Raw genomic sequence first — 18,619 nt, forward strand, 5'->3', positions numbered from 1 at the left:
ATTTGGTTCATCTATTGTTGATGTAGTAAATTACTTAGGTGTCCTTCAGTTGAGGAAATGTGCTCTGTCCTCCTGATTGGCAAAGCTACCCACAAACTAAACTAAAAACTGTCACCACACGGTTCATAAGGTAAGTTTTGTATGTAGGTGCGGAATCCAAATGTAAAAACATTCTTCCAGAGTCAAATCAGCAAACAGTATCTGGGAATTTCTTTCCCACGGTTACACTGCATCTGTGAGGTTATAGTCAATGAGATTTAAAAGCGTGTTTGCTAGAAATTTTAATTGGACAGGATCAGTTATGAAGAACAGTTATATGAAATTATTAATGTTTTTATTTGCCTTTTTGTCTATTCTAGGTTTAAAAGAAGCAGAAATTATTGGACTATAACTTCAATGTTTTGGAGTACAAGTGATGCTTAAGCAATCTGAAGATATTGGAGCATGGCCACTTCTTAAAATGCAAAAGTTAAAGGAAATAACCAGTTATCAAATCCTCCTGAATATCTGAATTTTCTTGATGCTTTACATTTAACTATCCTTAAATGTCCACGATTAAGATCTCATGCAACCATTGCATATTTTGGAGACTCTTCTCCAAAAGAGAACTGTGTATTTAAAAAGCAGAAATGACTGTATTTTCTTTTGGAACTCACTAAAGCCCAACACACCGAAAGATCATGACCAGCTTGAAGCGGTCCCAGACTGAAAGGGCAGTTGCCACTGGGGTAGCAGTTGGAACAGATGGCACCTCCAAAGTCCACTCGGATGACTTTTATATGAGACGCTTTAGGTCACAGAATGGTAGCTTAGGATCTGCAGTCATGGCGCCGGTTGGACCTCCTCGCAATGAAAGTTCCCATCACCTTACCTCTACTCCTGGAGTCCCTAAAATGGGGGTCAGGGCAAGGATTGCTGACTGGCCCCCGAGGAAGGACAACATCAAGGAAACGAGCAGATCTAGTCAAGATATCGATGCATCGAGTTGCCTTGACAGCATGTCTTCTAAAAGCAGTCCTGGGAGTCAGGGGAGCTCTGTGAACCTGAACGCTAGTGATTCGGTCATGTTAAAGAGCATCCAGAACACGCTGAAAAGCAAGACCAGACAACCCGAGAACCTCGATTCCCGGTTTCTTACACCTGATGGCTACCCCAGTTCACCTAGGAAAGCTCTTCGCAGAATAAGACAGCGCAGTAACAGTGACATTACCATAAGTGAGCTTGATGTGGACAGTTTTGATGAATGTATCTCACCTACTTTTAAATCTGGCCCATCCCTGCACAGGGAATATGGCAGCACCTCTTCGATAGATAAGCAGGGAACTTCAGGGGAAAGTTTTTTTGACTTACTAAAGGGCTATAAAGATGAAAAATCTGATCAGAGAAGTCCAGGCACGACTAAGCTCAGTGAACTCCTGATTGCCAGTGGAAGCAAGGGTTCGGGGTTCTCCCTAGATGTGATAGATGGGCCTATTACGCAAAGGGAGAACCTGAGACTCTTCAAGGAAAGGGAGAAACCACTCAAGAGGCGCTCAAAATCTGAGACAGGAGATTCATCCATTTTCCGTAAGCTGCGTAATGCCAAAGGTGAAGGAGAGCTCGGGAAGTCTTCAGACCTTGAAGATAACAGGTCCGAAGATAGTGTCAAGCCCTGGACTTGCCCAAAGTGTTTTGCTCACTATGATGTACAGAGCATATTATTTGATTTGAATGAAGCAGCAATCAACAGGCATAATGTTATTAAAAGAAGGAACACAACAACAGGAGCTTCTGCTGCTGCTGTAGCATCGCTTGTGTCTGGACCCTTGTCCCATTCTGCGAGTTTCAATTCTCCAATGGGCAGCACTGAAGATCTGAATTCAAAAGGAAGTCTCAATATGGACCAGGGGGATGATAAAAGCAATGAACTTGTGATGAGTTGCCCTTATTTTCGTAATGAGATTGGTGGGGAAGGGGAGAGGAAGATCAGCCTCTCCAAATCTAATTCAGGTTCCTTCAGTGGATGTGAAAGTGCCTCATTTGAGTCAACTCTGAGTTCTCATTGCACAAATGCAGGAGTAGCAGTTTTAGAAGTTCCCAAGGAGAATCTGATTTTACATCTAGACAGAGTGAAAAGATACATTGTGGAACACGTGGACCTCGGTGCATATTATTATCGAAAATTCTTCTATCAGAAGGGTAAGTAGATCTGTTTCTCCCAATGCTACCAATCCTTTTTTAATAAAAATATAAATTTAGTTGACATATAATAGTAATATTTGCATGGATTATATGTTTCTTACCATCCCTACTTAACCACATTATTTTGCCATTTGCTTCTTTAACCAATGCATGCTATGTTTAGTAGAACTTGTCACTGTCTTAGGGAAGAAAAAAATTGTGATGGTGTCATTATGTAATGAGTGGTTAGCAACAGCTATAAATTACATTTGTCTTGAAATGCAGCTTTGGTATCCACTTGGGGGAGAGAGGGGAGTTCCTGATACTCGAAAGTTTTGTGGGTTTCTTTTGTTTGTTAAACACTAAATTAAAATGTGACAGTGTTCTTTGCTCTACATAAAAAGCTGAATCACTAAGCACCCTTAGTGGGAATGTGCAGCTTGGAGACTTCGGTGTCATTTGCAATAGCCTTCAAACTTTTTAAGATATTAAAAGCAAATGATCCATGCATATTTTTAACATAAAGACTCTCTTCCTGACTCATCACAGCCATCATCCTACAAGAAAAATCTCATTTGTCAGATCTAGACAGGTCTGTGGGTTACAGCTCCGACCGTCATGATCTGCTTTCTCCTTGCAGTGTCTGACCTTGAAGCATGTGTGTCTCCTCCTCCTGCAACCTCCCTTGGTTGGGGGGTTCTTGTTGCACTTCCATAATCTTCTCTTTTGTGATAGTTTAGGACTGAGAGGTAACCTGTGCTTTTGAATTCCACCCCTGCTTCCTTCCCCCAGATAATTGTTTACAGAAGAGTCCGAAGAAACAAAAATTAATTCTTTTGCACGGTATAAGGTGAGGTATGTTTGGAGGAAAGAGCCTGAGACCTTCAGCTCTGGCTGCAATTACCTTCCAATCTGTGCCCCTTTGGAAGGATTTGATTCCTTATTGCCCTCCTGAGTTTTGCAATCAGTAACTAGAGGTTCAATTTCATTTTACAGCTGACTTGATTTAACAGCATTTCCACACTGAAAGTGGGAAGACCTGTTCCTCCTCCTTCCTTGTATCAATTCTGTTGTTTTCTGGTCACAGGGTAGGCTGATTCAGTTTGCTAACCAGGCAGAAATCTTTTCATCACAATTGATTATTTTTATATTGCTTGTTTTTTTTTTTTTTTTTCTCTTGAATTTCAAGAGTCAAAGCAGCTTCCCTTGCAACCAGACAAGTGCCAAAATCTAGTGGAAGGAGAGCAGTGAAGGCACCCAGTGGAACCGGGAAAAGGTGCGAGTGGGATTTTAGTCCCTAGGCAGTTGCAATTTTGTATCTTTCATTTAGCTAACATCAAGGGAAACTGCATCCTCATGCTAGTACAATTGCAATCCCAATTTGTATCTCCATTTCTTTATAATAGTGTTAAGATGAATAAGATAAGGTCTAAGTAATCTAGTCCTAAGGCTGTTGGAGATGTGTAATCAAATATAAAAGTGTCAGTATGTGAATGGAATGGGGTTGGAGGAGAGGAGGAGCAAGGATTTTCTTGTGCACTGAGACCCATTTCAAATTTCACTGTACTCGTATTCGTTTCAGAGGGCCCAACCCAGGAGCACTGCTGTTGCTAGAGGTTTTTGTTGAGGAGGCTTCTAAAAAGGGATGTGCTTCAGAAGCCTTATTAGATACACTAAATTGCTACAGTTCTGCAAATATGAAAATGTTTTGTTCAGCCACACACCATGCCACCTTTCCTCAGAAACCTCAGAATAATCTGAAAGAATCTTAGTGATAAATCATAAAACAATGTATTTAAATTGAGTGTTGGCTTCCTCCTAACCCTAAATTCTGAGAAGACATTTTTTGACCTGTAGTGTTTCATGATAACAGGGTCTCCTGTTATTAATTTAAGATAGTTGGTCTTTACTGGAGGAGTTTCTTGTGCTTACAGGGTGTAATAATTGGTGTGAAAGAGCAAGGTTAGCTTTGGTGCTGTGTCAGCATGATTTCCCATTTGTACCCCAATGAATATGCACTTTCAGCTCCTGCTGCTTGGTGTATGGCCAAGCACATGTTTCTGGGCACTCTGGAATGAAATTGGAATACTTGCCAAAATATATGAATATAAGACAATTAGTAATTAAAAATGTTTAAAAGTGAGTTGAATTGAAAAGTTTTTTTTTAAAAAAATGCAATTACTTAAAAGATTTGTTCTTTTAAGTAATGGGGATTCCTAGAATTAATCAGAATCATAGCAGGCTGGAAGTTTTTTCTTCTTTTCCGTACAACGGCCCTCAGTGTAAGTGGTCAGTATTGCAAGTGGGGGAAGCATCACCAAGCCACTGTTCAGCTGCCTGGACTGAGACTTCATTTCTGGCCTCCGTGCTGTCCTCCTTGCTGAGCACCTTAACCTGCTAGTTTGTCCTATGATTGTGATGGGAATAAGCTTTAATAATTAACACCCCCGAGAAAATGCATTTTTAAGGCAGCTGATTGGCTTCAGTTATGACAAGTGTTTCATGACATGAAGGAGGAACATCAGCTTGTTCAGCCCCTTTTACTGAAGTGTGAGAAGAGGAGAGGTCTTAGCGCATGGGCATGCGAGACTCTTGCACGAACACACAGCTTTGCAGCCTCTCCCTGACCCTCCAGTTAATTCCTTACTTTAGCTGCAATACTTAAATATAAAAGAAAAAAAAAATGAAGTGATTGCTGCTGGGCATCGGATCACCCCTGCGATCCCCGAAAAACAAAACAGTCTTCAGTCACCTTGGGGCTTCGCCTAGCCCTGTCTTCAGGCAGCAGGTCTGCAAGGAGTGCTCGAGGAAGGGTGAGAGCAGGACAAGCGTGTGATCCCACTGCCCTGGTGTGCTTTCCCAGGCTGCAGTCACAGCTCTTGGACCTCCCAGCCTTGGGGTAGTATCACTTATATTCAGTAGCCTTTGGACTTGCTGTTCCTCCAAGTAAAGCGTTCGTGGTCAGGGTACTACGGCACCCGGCGCCCAGTTGTGCAGTAGCTGGGATGAGCAACCTCCTTTGGTCACTGTCTTCCAGTGTGGACAGTAGGATCATCACAGGAAGCGGTAGCACTGCTGGTTTAAAAATGCTCCTTTTTCCCCTTCCTTTTTACCCTTCCTTGCTGTTTATATTTGTAAGCCTCAACCATGTTACCTCCCCCAGTCATATTTTGTTAATCCTCTGAACCTTTTGCAGGTTGAGTTTGGAGAACTGTGCAGGGTATTAAAGATAATAGGCACACGACTACCACCACCGGCTCTCACAGTTGCATTACAATGTTCATAGGTTTTTGTCTTAATTCCTGGGTTTTACAATACTTTTATCAGAGGCACTATTTTTATTTTATACTCTACACTTGGCCTAGTTGATTCCCTGGTTATAAGGAATGCAAAGAAAGAGGTGTGTTAAGATAAGAAAATATCAGCTCTGATGTATAGTTTAAAAATGTTTTGAAAAAGATGAATAGGAATGAGTATTTCTAGAGAATTTTTAAAAAATTGTTTTAATTTTTTTCTTGGCTGACCACTTGAGTCAAAAAAATTTATACCTGGCGCATTTTTATAATGAAACTTTTGACAGAATCTTGACAATGCATCACAGGAAAGATAATTTTTTTTTAGGCCAAAAGTTCTACAGAAACTTAAAAATCCCATTTCCTCAGGTTATTGCTGCCACGTTGAAGAAAAGCCCCAGAGAAGGGACTCAGTTTCCAAATGAAAAATTCTTGATTTTGTTTTTTAATTTATTTTCGATTAGTATTTTCTGCAACAGATCTGATGTCAGAAGTACCTAATATTGATTCAGGGCTGGACTATTCTATAACAGACAAGATCTTTTATTAAAACATGAGAAGTTTTTTTTTCCCTAAGATTTTTGCTGTAGGAAAGACATACAGGTGCATGCTTACCAACACAAGAAAATTATCTTCAATATGTAAAAAGCCCTTTTTAAAGTTATTTAATTTTTATGCATGATTTTTATTTATATAGAGACTGTATCCATTTAAGATAACAGCTTTGCAGATTAGATGTAGCCGTCATTAAGAAGCATATACAAATTATGTCTTTATTTAAAAATCATCCTGCGTTGTTCATCTACTAAGCTCTGTGCTGCTAATGCTTTGGAAATTGGGCAGCCTTTTCATTTACTTAGCATAATGGAATTATTTTTCTTCTGCAGTAGCTATTTACTGTCTCTGGAAAGTGTTCAAGTCCCGATACCTGTGCTGATTATTTGACTTTCAGGTTGTTGCATTGGTACGTGACCAGTAGCTACCCTTTGAATAATTTTTAACTTAATCATCCAAATGGCACATCATGTATACAAGAAAAATCTGTGCAGTTAACTATGCTGAAAATAGCTTGCTTCAGCACATTAGTTTGCATGAGCATATGCAAACGTGCGTACGGGAAAAGCTACACATTTGCCTGTAACTAGTTCTTGCTTTATGGAAGGAAACAGATGTATGGTTACCGTACACTTCCAAGAAGAAGTGCAAAGTAAGACTCAAGTGTAGTTTTTGTATAGAAGTGGGACCTCACAGAGATGTTTGAGGCAATAGGTTCCTTTCAGTTTCTTTGCACAAATATACTTTTTTTCTGGTAGTAAGAATATTTCAAATTAACTTTCTGGAGGTTTCACTGTTGACTGACTTCAGATGGTGATAATTGACATTCAAAAAGGCATCTGTATATTTTGATGTGACTTCATATTTCGCAGAATGCTTTTGCAAAGTCTTGACCATTTAGAGTTTGGTTCAAAGATCTCATCCAGCTATCGAGAGGTGCAGAGCCTAGGACACAGTGTCCAAGTGTCCTTCCCAGTCTGTGTTGTCACAGGAAGCTTCATCATATAATTCATCCATAAATGGATCAAAGTGCATTTTTAAAAGCAGTTAGGTCTCCTCTCTGTGCTACTACTGTAAAGCTATTTCAAAGCTTAATTTTCTTTGATAATTAGGTACTGTCTTGTTTCCAGCCTAGATGTATTTATGGCTGATTTTTCTGTTGGTTGAGAATGCTCCCTTAAATCTGAATACATTTCTTCCTCCTTACCTACCTGTCCCCCGGAGCAGTCGTATTTCTTTAAGCCTTCATTTTGCTTGGCAAGGCATGCTCCCTTGAGTCTCCTCTTCTATTAGGATCTTTTCATTTCATACATGATCGTCGCAGGCTTTCCCTGCGGCAGCTTCTGGACTGAGTTTCTTTTCTCACCACGGGCACCAGGTTGTAAATGTAGTGTGGATGAGGTCTTGTAAATGTTTGTAGGTTGCAGTAGAACTACCCTCTCAGAATCATCAGCTAGTTGATCAGGGAATTGTCTTTCTGCTTTTGAAGTCGGCATTACATTGTTTTCTCATAGTCATCCTGTGACTAACTTGCATATCCATATGCCAGCTGTCTACGGGAGAATTTCTTTATATGATGTGATTGTGTGCTTCCTTCACTCTCGTTGTCGTTGGCCATTCAGTTGTTCTTGTATGATGTGCCTATCGGCCAGTGCTGCCAACCTTCGGCATCAGCGCATTCTGCTTTCTCTTGCCACGGTTATGAGAAAAGCAAGGTCATCAGGTTAAGCAAGATCAGTTCCAAGTCCAGGCCCTGATCTCCATCAGCGTGTTTTTTTTGTTGTTGTTTTTGTTTTTTTTTTTATTCCTGTACCTAAACCTTTTAGCTAGGTCCTTAATGTACTACTCATTTTTGACATCAACTTTCTCTGCTTTAATACATAGGTTGCATAAAATATTCTGATTTTTGGTAGAATAATTGATTAACTCTTAAATCAGGATAGACTTGATCTGACTGATACAGGGTAGTCTGACTGTTCTTTAGTACTCCATATCGTATTTTAATATTTCCTACTTAAATATGTCTCCACTCTATTTTAGATAGCCTTAACTTCCCCAGCTTATTTTTCACATCCTTTGCAGTCATTTCTGTGTCCATATTCCCACCTCCCTGTTGCTTTTCTGTTCAAAAGTATTCTGACTGAATAATTAATTAATTACTAGTGACATATTAATCATTTTTTCAAGGGGAACCATTTATTTGCCTACTTATTGATAAATTGTCTTTCATTTGAATTTATAATACAACCATATGGATAGAAATACTCATTTTTATCACCTTGTCTAAATGTTTCTTAGAAAAGACCACTTGTACATCCGGAAGAACAGACTGTTCTCTTTGCCTCTTGAGTTTTTTAAGGGTCTCAGAACTACAGTTTCCATGGGCTGAACCAAGAGCATCAGTTTAGTTTAGCTCATCATCAAGCAACAGGCACTAGCTTTACTGCCCCTAGGGGCAGTGTGGAATTGGTGGTCTACAATGATCGACTTCTCTGAGAAGTACTCTCCTGAGCTGCTCTTAGAATGAGAATGGGTCATATGTTAGCTTTGCTTTAACCGTTGGCAGATAATACAAAAAACTGTGCTTTAGTCCTTTATATAACTGCATATTCTTTCCCCAGATCAGTGCCATTTAAGTATGTGCAAAAACAGAATTCCCTCAGCATGCTTCAGTGCTTTCCTTTTTCAGGATTAGACTATGGACCACATTACAGGACTGAGCTCTAAATATGTTGTCCTTTTGTTTCCCAAGAACTGCTGCCCTTTTCCTTATTGTGCTTATAAATTGAATAGCTGGGAAAATATTTTCTAACTTGTGTACCTACATTCATGCAGGAGACTTTAATTTATTTTAGATACAACTTTTTTTAAAAAAAATGTGTTGTTTTTCAGCAGTAGTTTAAATGAAAGAATCACAAGCCTTGGAAGTATTGCCTTCAATTCATTTTTTTGTGTGGTAGAAGAGAAAGCTTTCTTTATACTTTATTTTTGGAATAAAATTCTTGAATCCAGTTGTAAAATAGCCCTTTTTAAATAAAACAATTTATTAACCTTAGTATGGATATTAAGTTTTGTTTACCTTAATTTCTAGCTTCTGCTCATACCTGAACCAAGATGCATTAATCATAACCTGGCTGTATATTCTTTGCAAATATGTATAGATTGCTTTGTTTCATTACTTACAGTGCTTTTATTAACTTATATTTTCATATTCTATATATTTTTTCTTTTAGCAGCTTTTTTTAAAATAATTGCTGTATTTTTGAACTGTCTGCATTTAATTGATGAATATGAGTTTCCTCTACTCTCCCCTGACATGTCTGTTTTATTGCTGGAAGATGGGGTGCACAATAGTGAACTGAGAATTAGCTTAGCTGATTAAGGACAAATATTATCAAAAGTGCTGTTAAATTGCTTCAGCATTCATTATCAACAGCTGGTAAAGAGGCAAGTAACAGGACAAAGTTCAAACTGAGAACAAAACCCCCAAGCAAAGCAGGATCCAGTGACGTTATCCGGCAGCAGTTCTCATGCAGGGTTCATTAGGGATGAGTTCTCACCTTGGAGTAATGAGTTTCTCACTTGAAAGTAGCTGCCGGTAGCTTCTCATAATCTCTTTCAGCAGGATTCATCTCCTCTAACTTTAGATGTTTGCACTGTATCTTTTACCTCATTACTCATCACCTGAAGCTGCATTTATGCTCTGTGGGAAGCACCAAGTGCTTCTAGGGTTCAACTCATCTGCCCAAGGGCTGCTGGCTCTTACTTCAGGGCACAGTTCATCTTGGCCTAGAGTTCAGTGACTACTGAGTTGATCTCTGCTGACTGTAAAGGAAGCTAACAGGGAATAGCTCAAAGGTGTAAGTTGTTGTTTTTTAACCTATTCTAGTTTTGATTTTAGATTTGCTATAAGCAAGTTTTCATACTCTTTTTCAGCTTCCTATTTTTTTTCTACCTTTTGAAATTGAGTGACCATCATGTGACTTGTACATTCTTTTGCTTTTTTCATAGCAAGATTGATTTTTTTGGCCTTTGTTAGTACGATTGTCTGTTGTTCACATTTTAGTATCCTGCCTGCTGAATTTCTCACTTAGGTGTATTTGGCTTTCTCATTTTTATTGTTAATGGGGGAAATTGGCTCTATTTAGCTCAGGTGAAATTGATTTTGTTGTAAGAGGCAATCTAAGAGGTGTATCCTATTCTTGTCCTTTAAAAGAAGAGCCGATGTTGAATTTCAGTTGGCTTGTGCAAATGATGATCCTTAAGAAAATTGAAGAACAAGAACAAAATGCTGGTAGAAGTATGCTAGAAGGCATACTTCTATTGACTCTAGTCAGGTCAGAAATTAATTTTCAGTATTGCAATTAGACATGAAAATACAGTTGCTATGCAAAGAGTAAGATGGACTGTTTTGTTTTTGTTTTATGTGCCAGAACACTGGAACTATTTTGGGGCAGATGAGAACCTGGGTCCAGTAGCAGTGAGCATAAGAAGAGAAAAACCAGAAGAAATCAAAGAAAATGGACCTCAGTACAACTACCGGATCATATTCAGAACCAGTGAGGTAAGCAGTGCAGGGAAGGAATAAAGAAGCTAGTAGTGAACAGAGAAAATCACGTGCTGTGTGTGGAGTTTGTGGGCTTTTCAATGTCAACAGATTCCCATCCCAACTATATAAATACTATCCAGAAATCTCCTGATCAAGAAATGCAGTGTATTTACATTGAATCAGTATAGGTAAGTATATCAATGAGCTATTCCGTAATGTCCAATGCAGAAGGAAAGTGTGTGTTTGCGGGGGATAGTTTAGGTTAAAGTTTGGAAAAAAAATACTGGAGCTTTATTAAATAGAAGCAAGCAAAAGAGGGGAGAATTACTTCATCCAGTGTCATATGTGGCAGTGGGTAGATGGGAGAGAAGTACCTTGAAGTCCTGCACTGGAAATCAATAGGAGAATTGCAGAAGTCAGGACTTCTAGAAACAGGCATTAATGGTTACTTCCAAGCAGAAGTGTGGGAAGCTGCAAGCAGAACCTTTTAATTCAGCTTTAACTTTTGCTATTTTTCCTTCAGGTACTAGTAGGATTTTGTGGGTTTATTATTATTATTATTTTATTTTATTTTTAAAAGTGAAATAAAATGGAAGCATATGTTCTACCTTTAAGCTAGAAAAATTCATATCCACTTTTTTCTTATTCTATTCAAGACACTATCCCAAATATTAGTGCAGCTTTTAGCAAAGTTACTTTATAAGTTTCCGCTTATTTATATTTCTGCCTAGAATAGCAGCCACTATAGTGAAAATGTCCAGACTCTTATAAAATTAATAGACTGCTAGTCTGCAAATCTAAGCATTAGAAAGTACTGATATTTAGCAGCTGTTAAGAATATTGTCTGTGCTTGTGTTCATATGGGTGCTGTTGTCTTCTGTCTGTTCGTAAACTTCCTTCGCTGGTAAAAAATCTGGAGAAGCAAAGATGCACCCTGAAACAAGTGACTGGTTTCACTTCTGTCGGTGAAGTGGTGCTGGTCTCCTCTAACATTTCTTTCTCAAATAAATGGCTCTTCAAAGAGTTTCATCAGCTGCAGAGAGATACTCTCAAAGGGCATTTTTCCATCCCTGCAGATATAGTTTAAGCTGTTTCTGATTGAGATTTAGCCAATATGTAGTAAGTACTATTTGCTAGGTGAGAGCTGTTCTGTTTTTACCATGAGCAAAGTGATTAATATATATTTTTCCTGCTTTTTCTTTGAGCAGTTTGCTTAGTTGACATTTTTGCACACAGCCTGAAAAGCCATTGAAACTTTTACATAATTTTTGAGTTAAGTGCAATTGAGAGCATAACTGCTCTGCTTAAATAAAAATTTTGCTAAACAAACATTGAAATGAGGTTAACAGACTACCTTGAGCTCTACCAAAAAGTAGTCACTTTTAATGTCTAATACAGTAAAAGTCTACTTCTGAGGTATGTTTTTTGTTTTTCATTCTAACATGTCTGTGTTTTTTTTTTGTGACCAAAAATCTCTTCTTTGTTTAGTTTTGATCACTAACAAAGAATGGCTGGTTTGAGGAATATGTCTTGAAATTTTTTTTTGTAGTTATGTCCCTTGCATAGACTTCTTGAGGAGGAAAAAAAAAAAAAGGACTGAGGAGTTTCTGAATGTTATTGCTAATTTAAGTCTATCTAGTTAGTATTGCAAAAGCTGTTCTGTTACATCCCATAAGCAGAATGGCTTTTTTTGGCTACTGTCCAATTTCTAGCAAAGAATGTCTAAATCATCAAATCAAATTGAGAAGAGGAGGCAGAATAAATTCTTGTCCTTTTCCTCATTGTGTTATGTCTAGGCTAGAACTGAAGTGTTAACTATGAAATGTGAAAAGATCTGAATTACAAACCCTTTCTATGAATAGATACAACGTTTAGTCTGAGTTGCAATAAGCCTAACACTTTCTTGTCACAATTTTGCTAAGATTCAATTAAAAATAAAATCCAAGATTTTAGCAGTTCTTAGAGGATGTTTGGAAAGTATGTGCTCTTTATATCTAGAAGTGAAACACTTTGTGATATTTATCTGCCTTGGAGTCTTTTGTGTTTTGTCTTCCTTTCAGGAAAATAGTGTAGGAGTTGACAGTTTAAAACTTTGACGTGTAAAAATGTTTATTTGTTGGTATTGTTTTTCCATGCTGTTTGGTGGAAATAGCTCTACCAGGTGTTTTTTATTCAGTTTTTCTTGCTTCATTAAAACCCGAATTGAGTTACTTTCATAAGAATATTTATTAATCCATCTATTTATTCAAAGTACTCATTTGAGGTTTGAGTAAACTGAGAAATACAGTAATTTATTTCTTGTTCTGTTTACTATTTATCACTTGTAATACAGCTGTTATCTAATATTACTTAAGGAGAAAGGAACAAATACTGGTATTGAGGAGATAGTAAATATATTCCTTTCCTTTTTACCTTTCCTTTTAGTAACCTTTCCTTTTTTCTTTTTTTTCTCTTTGTGCATAGTGATACTGACACTAAGTTGAACATACTTGATAATTGTTTTTGCATGACTTATGGCAATAGTTATGCTGATTGATTACATATGCTATAGATACCTGCCCACATACAGTGACACACAATAATATGGCCAGGGAATAGCAGTTTCTAAAAGGCTACTTAGAATGATTTTATGGTGCAACCTGGCTGCTCCAGCAAGGTCAGCTATAGCAGGTTGCCTAGAACAATGTCCAGTTTTGAATATCTCTGTGGACGGAGACTCTAAAGCCTCTCTGGGCAACTTGCTGCTCCAGTGTTCAACCCGCCTTACAGTAAGGAAGTATTTTCTGATGGTCAGATGGAACGTCCTGTTTTTCAACTGGTGTCTGTTGTTTGTTGTCCTGTTGATGGGGACCACTATGAAGAGTTTGGCTCCTCTTTACATCCTGCCATTGGATATTTATAAATATTAATAAGATCTCCCGGAGTCCTCTCTTCTGTCTCTGTGGATATGCCTTTATATGAAGTTTTTTTTGTTCCTTTAGCTTATGACATTAAGAGGCTCTGTGCTGGAAGATGCTATCCCTTCAACTGCGAAGCATTGCACAGCCAGAGGACTTCCCCTAAAAGAAGTGCTTGAGTATGTGGTCCCTGAGCTGAATATCCACTGCCTCAGACTGGCCTTCAACACTCCTAAAGTTACAGAGCAGCTAATGAAGTTGGATGAACAAGGGGTAAGTACAAAGTCATAGAATAAGACAAATGTTGTTCTCTTTCCTTCTAAAGAATTCCTTGATTTTTTTTTTCTTTTTTTTTTTTTTTTTTTTTTTTGCTTTATAGTTGTTACTGAGTATGGAAGCCAAATTTTCACAAAAGCCTAAAATCCTATTCCTTAAAGGTCGTTGCTGTCAATACAAAGATGGTTTCATTTGTACCATAGGTGTCAAACTTGCCTGCACCAAGTTTCAATTCTTTTGTCCAGTTATTCACTGTCATAGGTTCATTTAACCTCTCTCATAACCTCTCCTCTATATCCCTCATAACTTAGTGACATCAGCAAGTTTAGTCACCTTTCTATTCCTCACCTTTATCAGCTTGTTAAATTTTACTTTGAATACTGTATGTCAATGCTCACTCTACTCATAGTTTTATTCGCTTGTTTTCTGTCATATAGACAGTTATTTGTCAACGTGAGAGATGTTATGTTTCCACGGCCATATATTTAGGAATTTTTTGGACTATTAAAAGAAGTATTTTGTTAAGTGTCCTTTGGAAATAGTACATTCTATATTAGTTGCATATCCCGTAGGCATTTATCAATTTTTTGAGAAAACACTGATGAAAATCAACACAGACATAAGATAGGTGAGGGGAGATGTGTTGCCTTATAGCCTGCTAAAAGAGAGAAGAGATTTTTAGACCTTTGTGTGCTTCAGTACAACTTTTTTCTTTCATGTGGTCACCTTAGAGGCTGGAGGCCTGAATGTTGGTCTACTTAAATGATGACAATGGTGTTTGAAAATGTGTATTTAGTATTTATGATCTGTTATCTGAGTCTAAATCTAACCTGCCCTTCATCCAAAAGAAGTTTGTCAGGCACTGTAACAGTCAATGATATTATAACTTATCAATCAGTCCCTCTTTCAGTGGTGAAGAAAATGGAGTTCAATCTAGCATGTCTCCAGAAATGAGCCTTCAGATTCAAAGGACAGTACATGCCAAATATGCCCATTGAGAGCTTGGAATAAGAATAGTGTTACTTTAAAAAAATCAGTGGGGGAAAAATCTGTCAGAAAATTATATTTAAAACATTTTTAGTTAAGTTATTTCCATTAACTGCTTTAGCATAATTTTTGTAGAACTTTGTAATGTCTGAAAAAATATCAAATTATTTCTCTGAAGTTATTTTAGTGTCATATTATGTATTTCATTAATACTTCCCTAAATGGCGTTGTATGTTTTCTCATTAGCACTTGCATGGCAAGTCTGAAAATCTTTAAGGGCAATAGAGAGTTAAAATGTGTTTTCTACATCAAAGTATTTTTCTGTTTTTGTGGTAATGAAACAGTTTGACACTTTAAACAGAAAAAGATAAGCACACTCCGTGCTAATTAGAAGCTGCATTCTTTATCAGTTCCAAGTTAATGCAAAAATTTGGATAACAGCTGCTCCTGTAATTAGGTACACAGACTGTTTATCACTTTTTCCTTTCGAGTGTCACACTGTTTCATTACAGCAGGAACAGGTGCTTGTTTGATATAGCAAATAGGATGTTTTGTAAATTTAAGGTTTTATGAATATACAGTGACCTTAGCCTGACTTCTGTCTGTCACACACTGTTATATTTCACCCCTTAACACCTTCATTGAGTCCAATACCCATGCTTTAATAAAGCTTAATTTTCAGGAAGGCACCAGTTTTGACTAAGGTAGACTATCTTTTTACTACTTATTGAGTGAGATTTTAAAGCAATTGATTATTTTCATGCTTTACAAAATTGCCCTTACTTTAGTATATCTGGCTGTTCCTTCCAGACTTCTTCTATTCTCTCTCTGCTACATTTGTAGAGTCCTTTTATGAGACTTATTTCCTGTAAAGGTTTTTGTATGCTGTAACTAAATCATCTGTCCATCTTATTTCTGATAAACAGATTGCACTTTTCAAGTCTCTCACTACAGCATATTTTTCTCTGAATTTTGTATCTTTTTTATGGCTGATCTTTGTCCCAGTTTTTCAATATCTTCAGAACGTAGACATCTGAACTGCATGTGATATTCTGATATCGGCAGTGCAGAAGGAGGTGACATCTTTAGTCATGGTTGCCAATATCTGCTGTTCTGTACGTTTGGCCCACGTGGCTCCTACCTAGCTGCGCTTCTCATTAGCTGTATTACAGTTCCTTCCTACGGATGGCTCTGTTCAAGGTGCAATCCAGCCTTCTGTGAAGCTGTGCAAGCTTTGTAGTTAAGCACCGATGACCAGTCTGTCTTGGATGACGAGTTCATTCGTAACGTATTTGAGGTTTACTTCCTCAAATGTGCTTTTAAAATTTAATTATCATAGGGCAATTACTGATTTATCCCAGAAGTAGTTTATGATGATTCCTCATTCACAGAAATACTGTGAAATGTCAGCCAACTTTTAATACAGCCCAATATTTATAAGATAAAATTGCTGAGTAGTAAAGTCCAAGATAGGCTTTGCATGGTCTTCCACCAAGTGCTAGGCACATACTTGAAGTGCACTTCTCCCACATCTGTAATTATGTAAAGGCTTTTCTCTTTTTCATTAAAATGAGATTACTTTGGTAAGAGTTTTACCTCAGCCTAATTCAACCTTCAACCTCTTCTTTTTCTCTTCCTTTAAATTATACCATCTTAAGGACCTTAGGTTTAGCAGAAGGAAGTGAATTGGGACTATATGCTCTAGAATCTTCTTTAATTCAGCAAGTTCAGCAAAAATAAGAACACAAATAGATGACATTTCTTTGCATAGTCTTCGCTAGTTCCCAAGGCTGATGTTTTCGAAGGTATAAAGTACAGTCAGGGGGTTGCTTACGGAAGTTGCAACTCACATTACTGTTTATGCCTTGGAAAAACCTTTCCTTCACCTGAAACACCACTTCAAATAGTGTGTAGATGTGTTTGAGAGAACAGTTTTCTTTGTCCTCAAATACCTGAGAGACCCTTGGACATGGATGTGTCATATTTCCCTTGGAGTGAGTAAAGAAGATATCTGGGCAAGCAGCCTGAACAGTTCAAGATGGGACCTGCAACTGATAATATGGAAAGTGATGGTAGCAGGTCCGGAAGAAAGAGCAGCAACACTGCTGCCTCTCACCGCCCTTCCGTTCCTTCCTCTTTTCTTTCTGAACTTCCTATAAACCTGTAATAGCTGGTTCAGTTCTCTGCATTGGTTGAAGGTAATAAAATTGTAATTTCCAAAATGCGTGGGTGGGTTTTTTTTTTTTTTTTTTTGGTTTGGTTTTTAAAAACCTGAGCCCAAAGTTTTGCTAGGAGACAAAGTAGAAACAATCATGACCTTTTGAATAGTACAGTGTAAATATTAATTTTAGGTTATTATACATCTAATTTTAATTCTGCCTACATCATCCCAGCAGATGTTAAAACTTTTTGAAAAATATGCATATGTATATACTTTTATGACCGGTCACAGTGTGTTTGTATGGCTTTGCTTTCAGTACTCATGCAAATATCTGTTCCTACTTAATTAGTCTTTAAATCTCATACAAGTTTTGATAGACTTTTTCATTATTATCCACTGACAAAATGACATTTACTTAAAATGGAGCATATACAAAAAATCTGTAGAGTAGGAGGGTTTGCAATAAGTAACCTTGCAAAAGTATGCATTTTTTTTTGCACGAGTTGCCTACACAAGACCAAAGTTGCAACCTACTTTGCACCCTACCAGTTTCTACTTGTAAAACTGTCTTTGGAAATAGCAGTAAATGGCTGTTGGGTGCTGCTTTTCCTGGTTTTTATGTTTTCAGTTTCTGTATTGTGGCATAAAAGGTGCAGATGCAGCCTCTTTTGCAGAGGAATCAATTTGCAATCTGTGGTAACAGTTTGTTTTGAAGAATTATAGTTGAGGCCAGGTAGAACAGGGATTTTTTTGTTTTGTTTTTTCACTTCTGCTTTATTAGGAACCTAAAAGCATAAATCAAAGCAAAAACAGAAGTAAAATCCGCAAGTATATTTGAATTTCTATGTTGATAAATTCTATCTTTAAATCTATTTTTTGTTTGCTTGTTTCTGCTGTTGTATTTTTTAAGCCAGAGAAGGCCAACTGAATGCCATTGACTCTTTCAGTATTGCTAATAGATGGTGACATTGCTAGTAGGTGGTTAGCTTCTCTCTTCTTTTTAAAATGGTATTGTTAATTTTGTGAATAATTACGGAAATGAGTGAATGTTGTGCCCCACCATTCTGTGTGGAAGGTTTAGCATGGTATAGTAACCATGGCACCCACTTAAGAGTGAGAGTCAAGTTCCTAAATTTTCTCAGCCTACACTTGTGGCGTGATTCACTGCAAGACACTCACAATTTCCATGCTGCAGTGCCATCTTCCAGAAAATAAGCAACATTAATGTTTATTTCACTTTGGAAACAAGTTGACATAGTCAAATGAAAGATGCCATAGCGATTATGATGGAACACAAAGGGAGTATTTGTTATGATTCTTAAGGTATTTTTTTATTTGTGAATACGGGTTTAATAAAAATATGAAGAGAATTCAGTAAGTGTTGCACTGTCACTTGATGTAAATACAAGATTTTTTCGTCTCTTTCTCTTCACAGTTAAGTTACCAACTTAAGGTGGGTATCATGTATTGCAAAGCTGGACAAAGCACAGAAGAGGAAATGTATAATAATGAATCAGCAGGTCCAGCCTTTGAAGAGTTTCTTCAGCTCCTGGGAGAACGAGTTCGCCTCAAGGGCTTTGAGAAGTATCGTGCTCAGCTGGATACAAAGAGTAAGGCCTTTCCCTAAAGGAGCAACATGTTTCATATGCTCTCTAATTGACCTTTTGCTCAGAGTTTTAAAAAAGTAGCCTCTTTGCTCCATAAAGTTGCTAAATATTAGATGTTAAAGTAGAACAAATAT

At 37.6% G+C, this 18,619-nt stretch overlaps 1 protein-coding gene across 2 annotated transcripts in view; it reads left to right on the forward strand.

Annotated features, from left to right (window-relative positions):
* Window positions 1-359: 359 nt before the first annotated feature.
* The window catches only part of SIPA1L1 (signal induced proliferation associated 1 like 1), a 66,200-nt gene continuing 47,940 nt past the window's right edge, over window positions 360-18,619 (forward strand). For both annotated transcript variants that reach the window (XM_010219087.2, XM_088520429.1), the window contains exons 1-4: window positions 360-2,178; window positions 10,442-10,572; window positions 13,539-13,727; window positions 18,314-18,488. In XM_010219087.2, the coding sequence (XP_010217389.2) occupies window positions 681-2,178; window positions 10,442-10,572; window positions 13,539-13,727; window positions 18,314-18,488 (1,993 nt within the window). In that variant the 5' untranslated portion in view covers window positions 360-680. The remainder of the gene's footprint in view (window positions 2,179-10,441; window positions 10,573-13,538; window positions 13,728-18,313; window positions 18,489-18,619) is intronic.

Source organism: Tinamus guttatus, unplaced genomic scaffold (genome assembly GCF_059628265.1).
Source record: "Tinamus guttatus ecotype Peru unplaced genomic scaffold, ASM5962826v1 Tinamus_guttatus_pri_ptg000089l, whole genome shotgun sequence".
NCBI lineage: Eukaryota > Metazoa > Chordata > Aves > Tinamiformes > Tinamidae > Tinamus > Tinamus guttatus.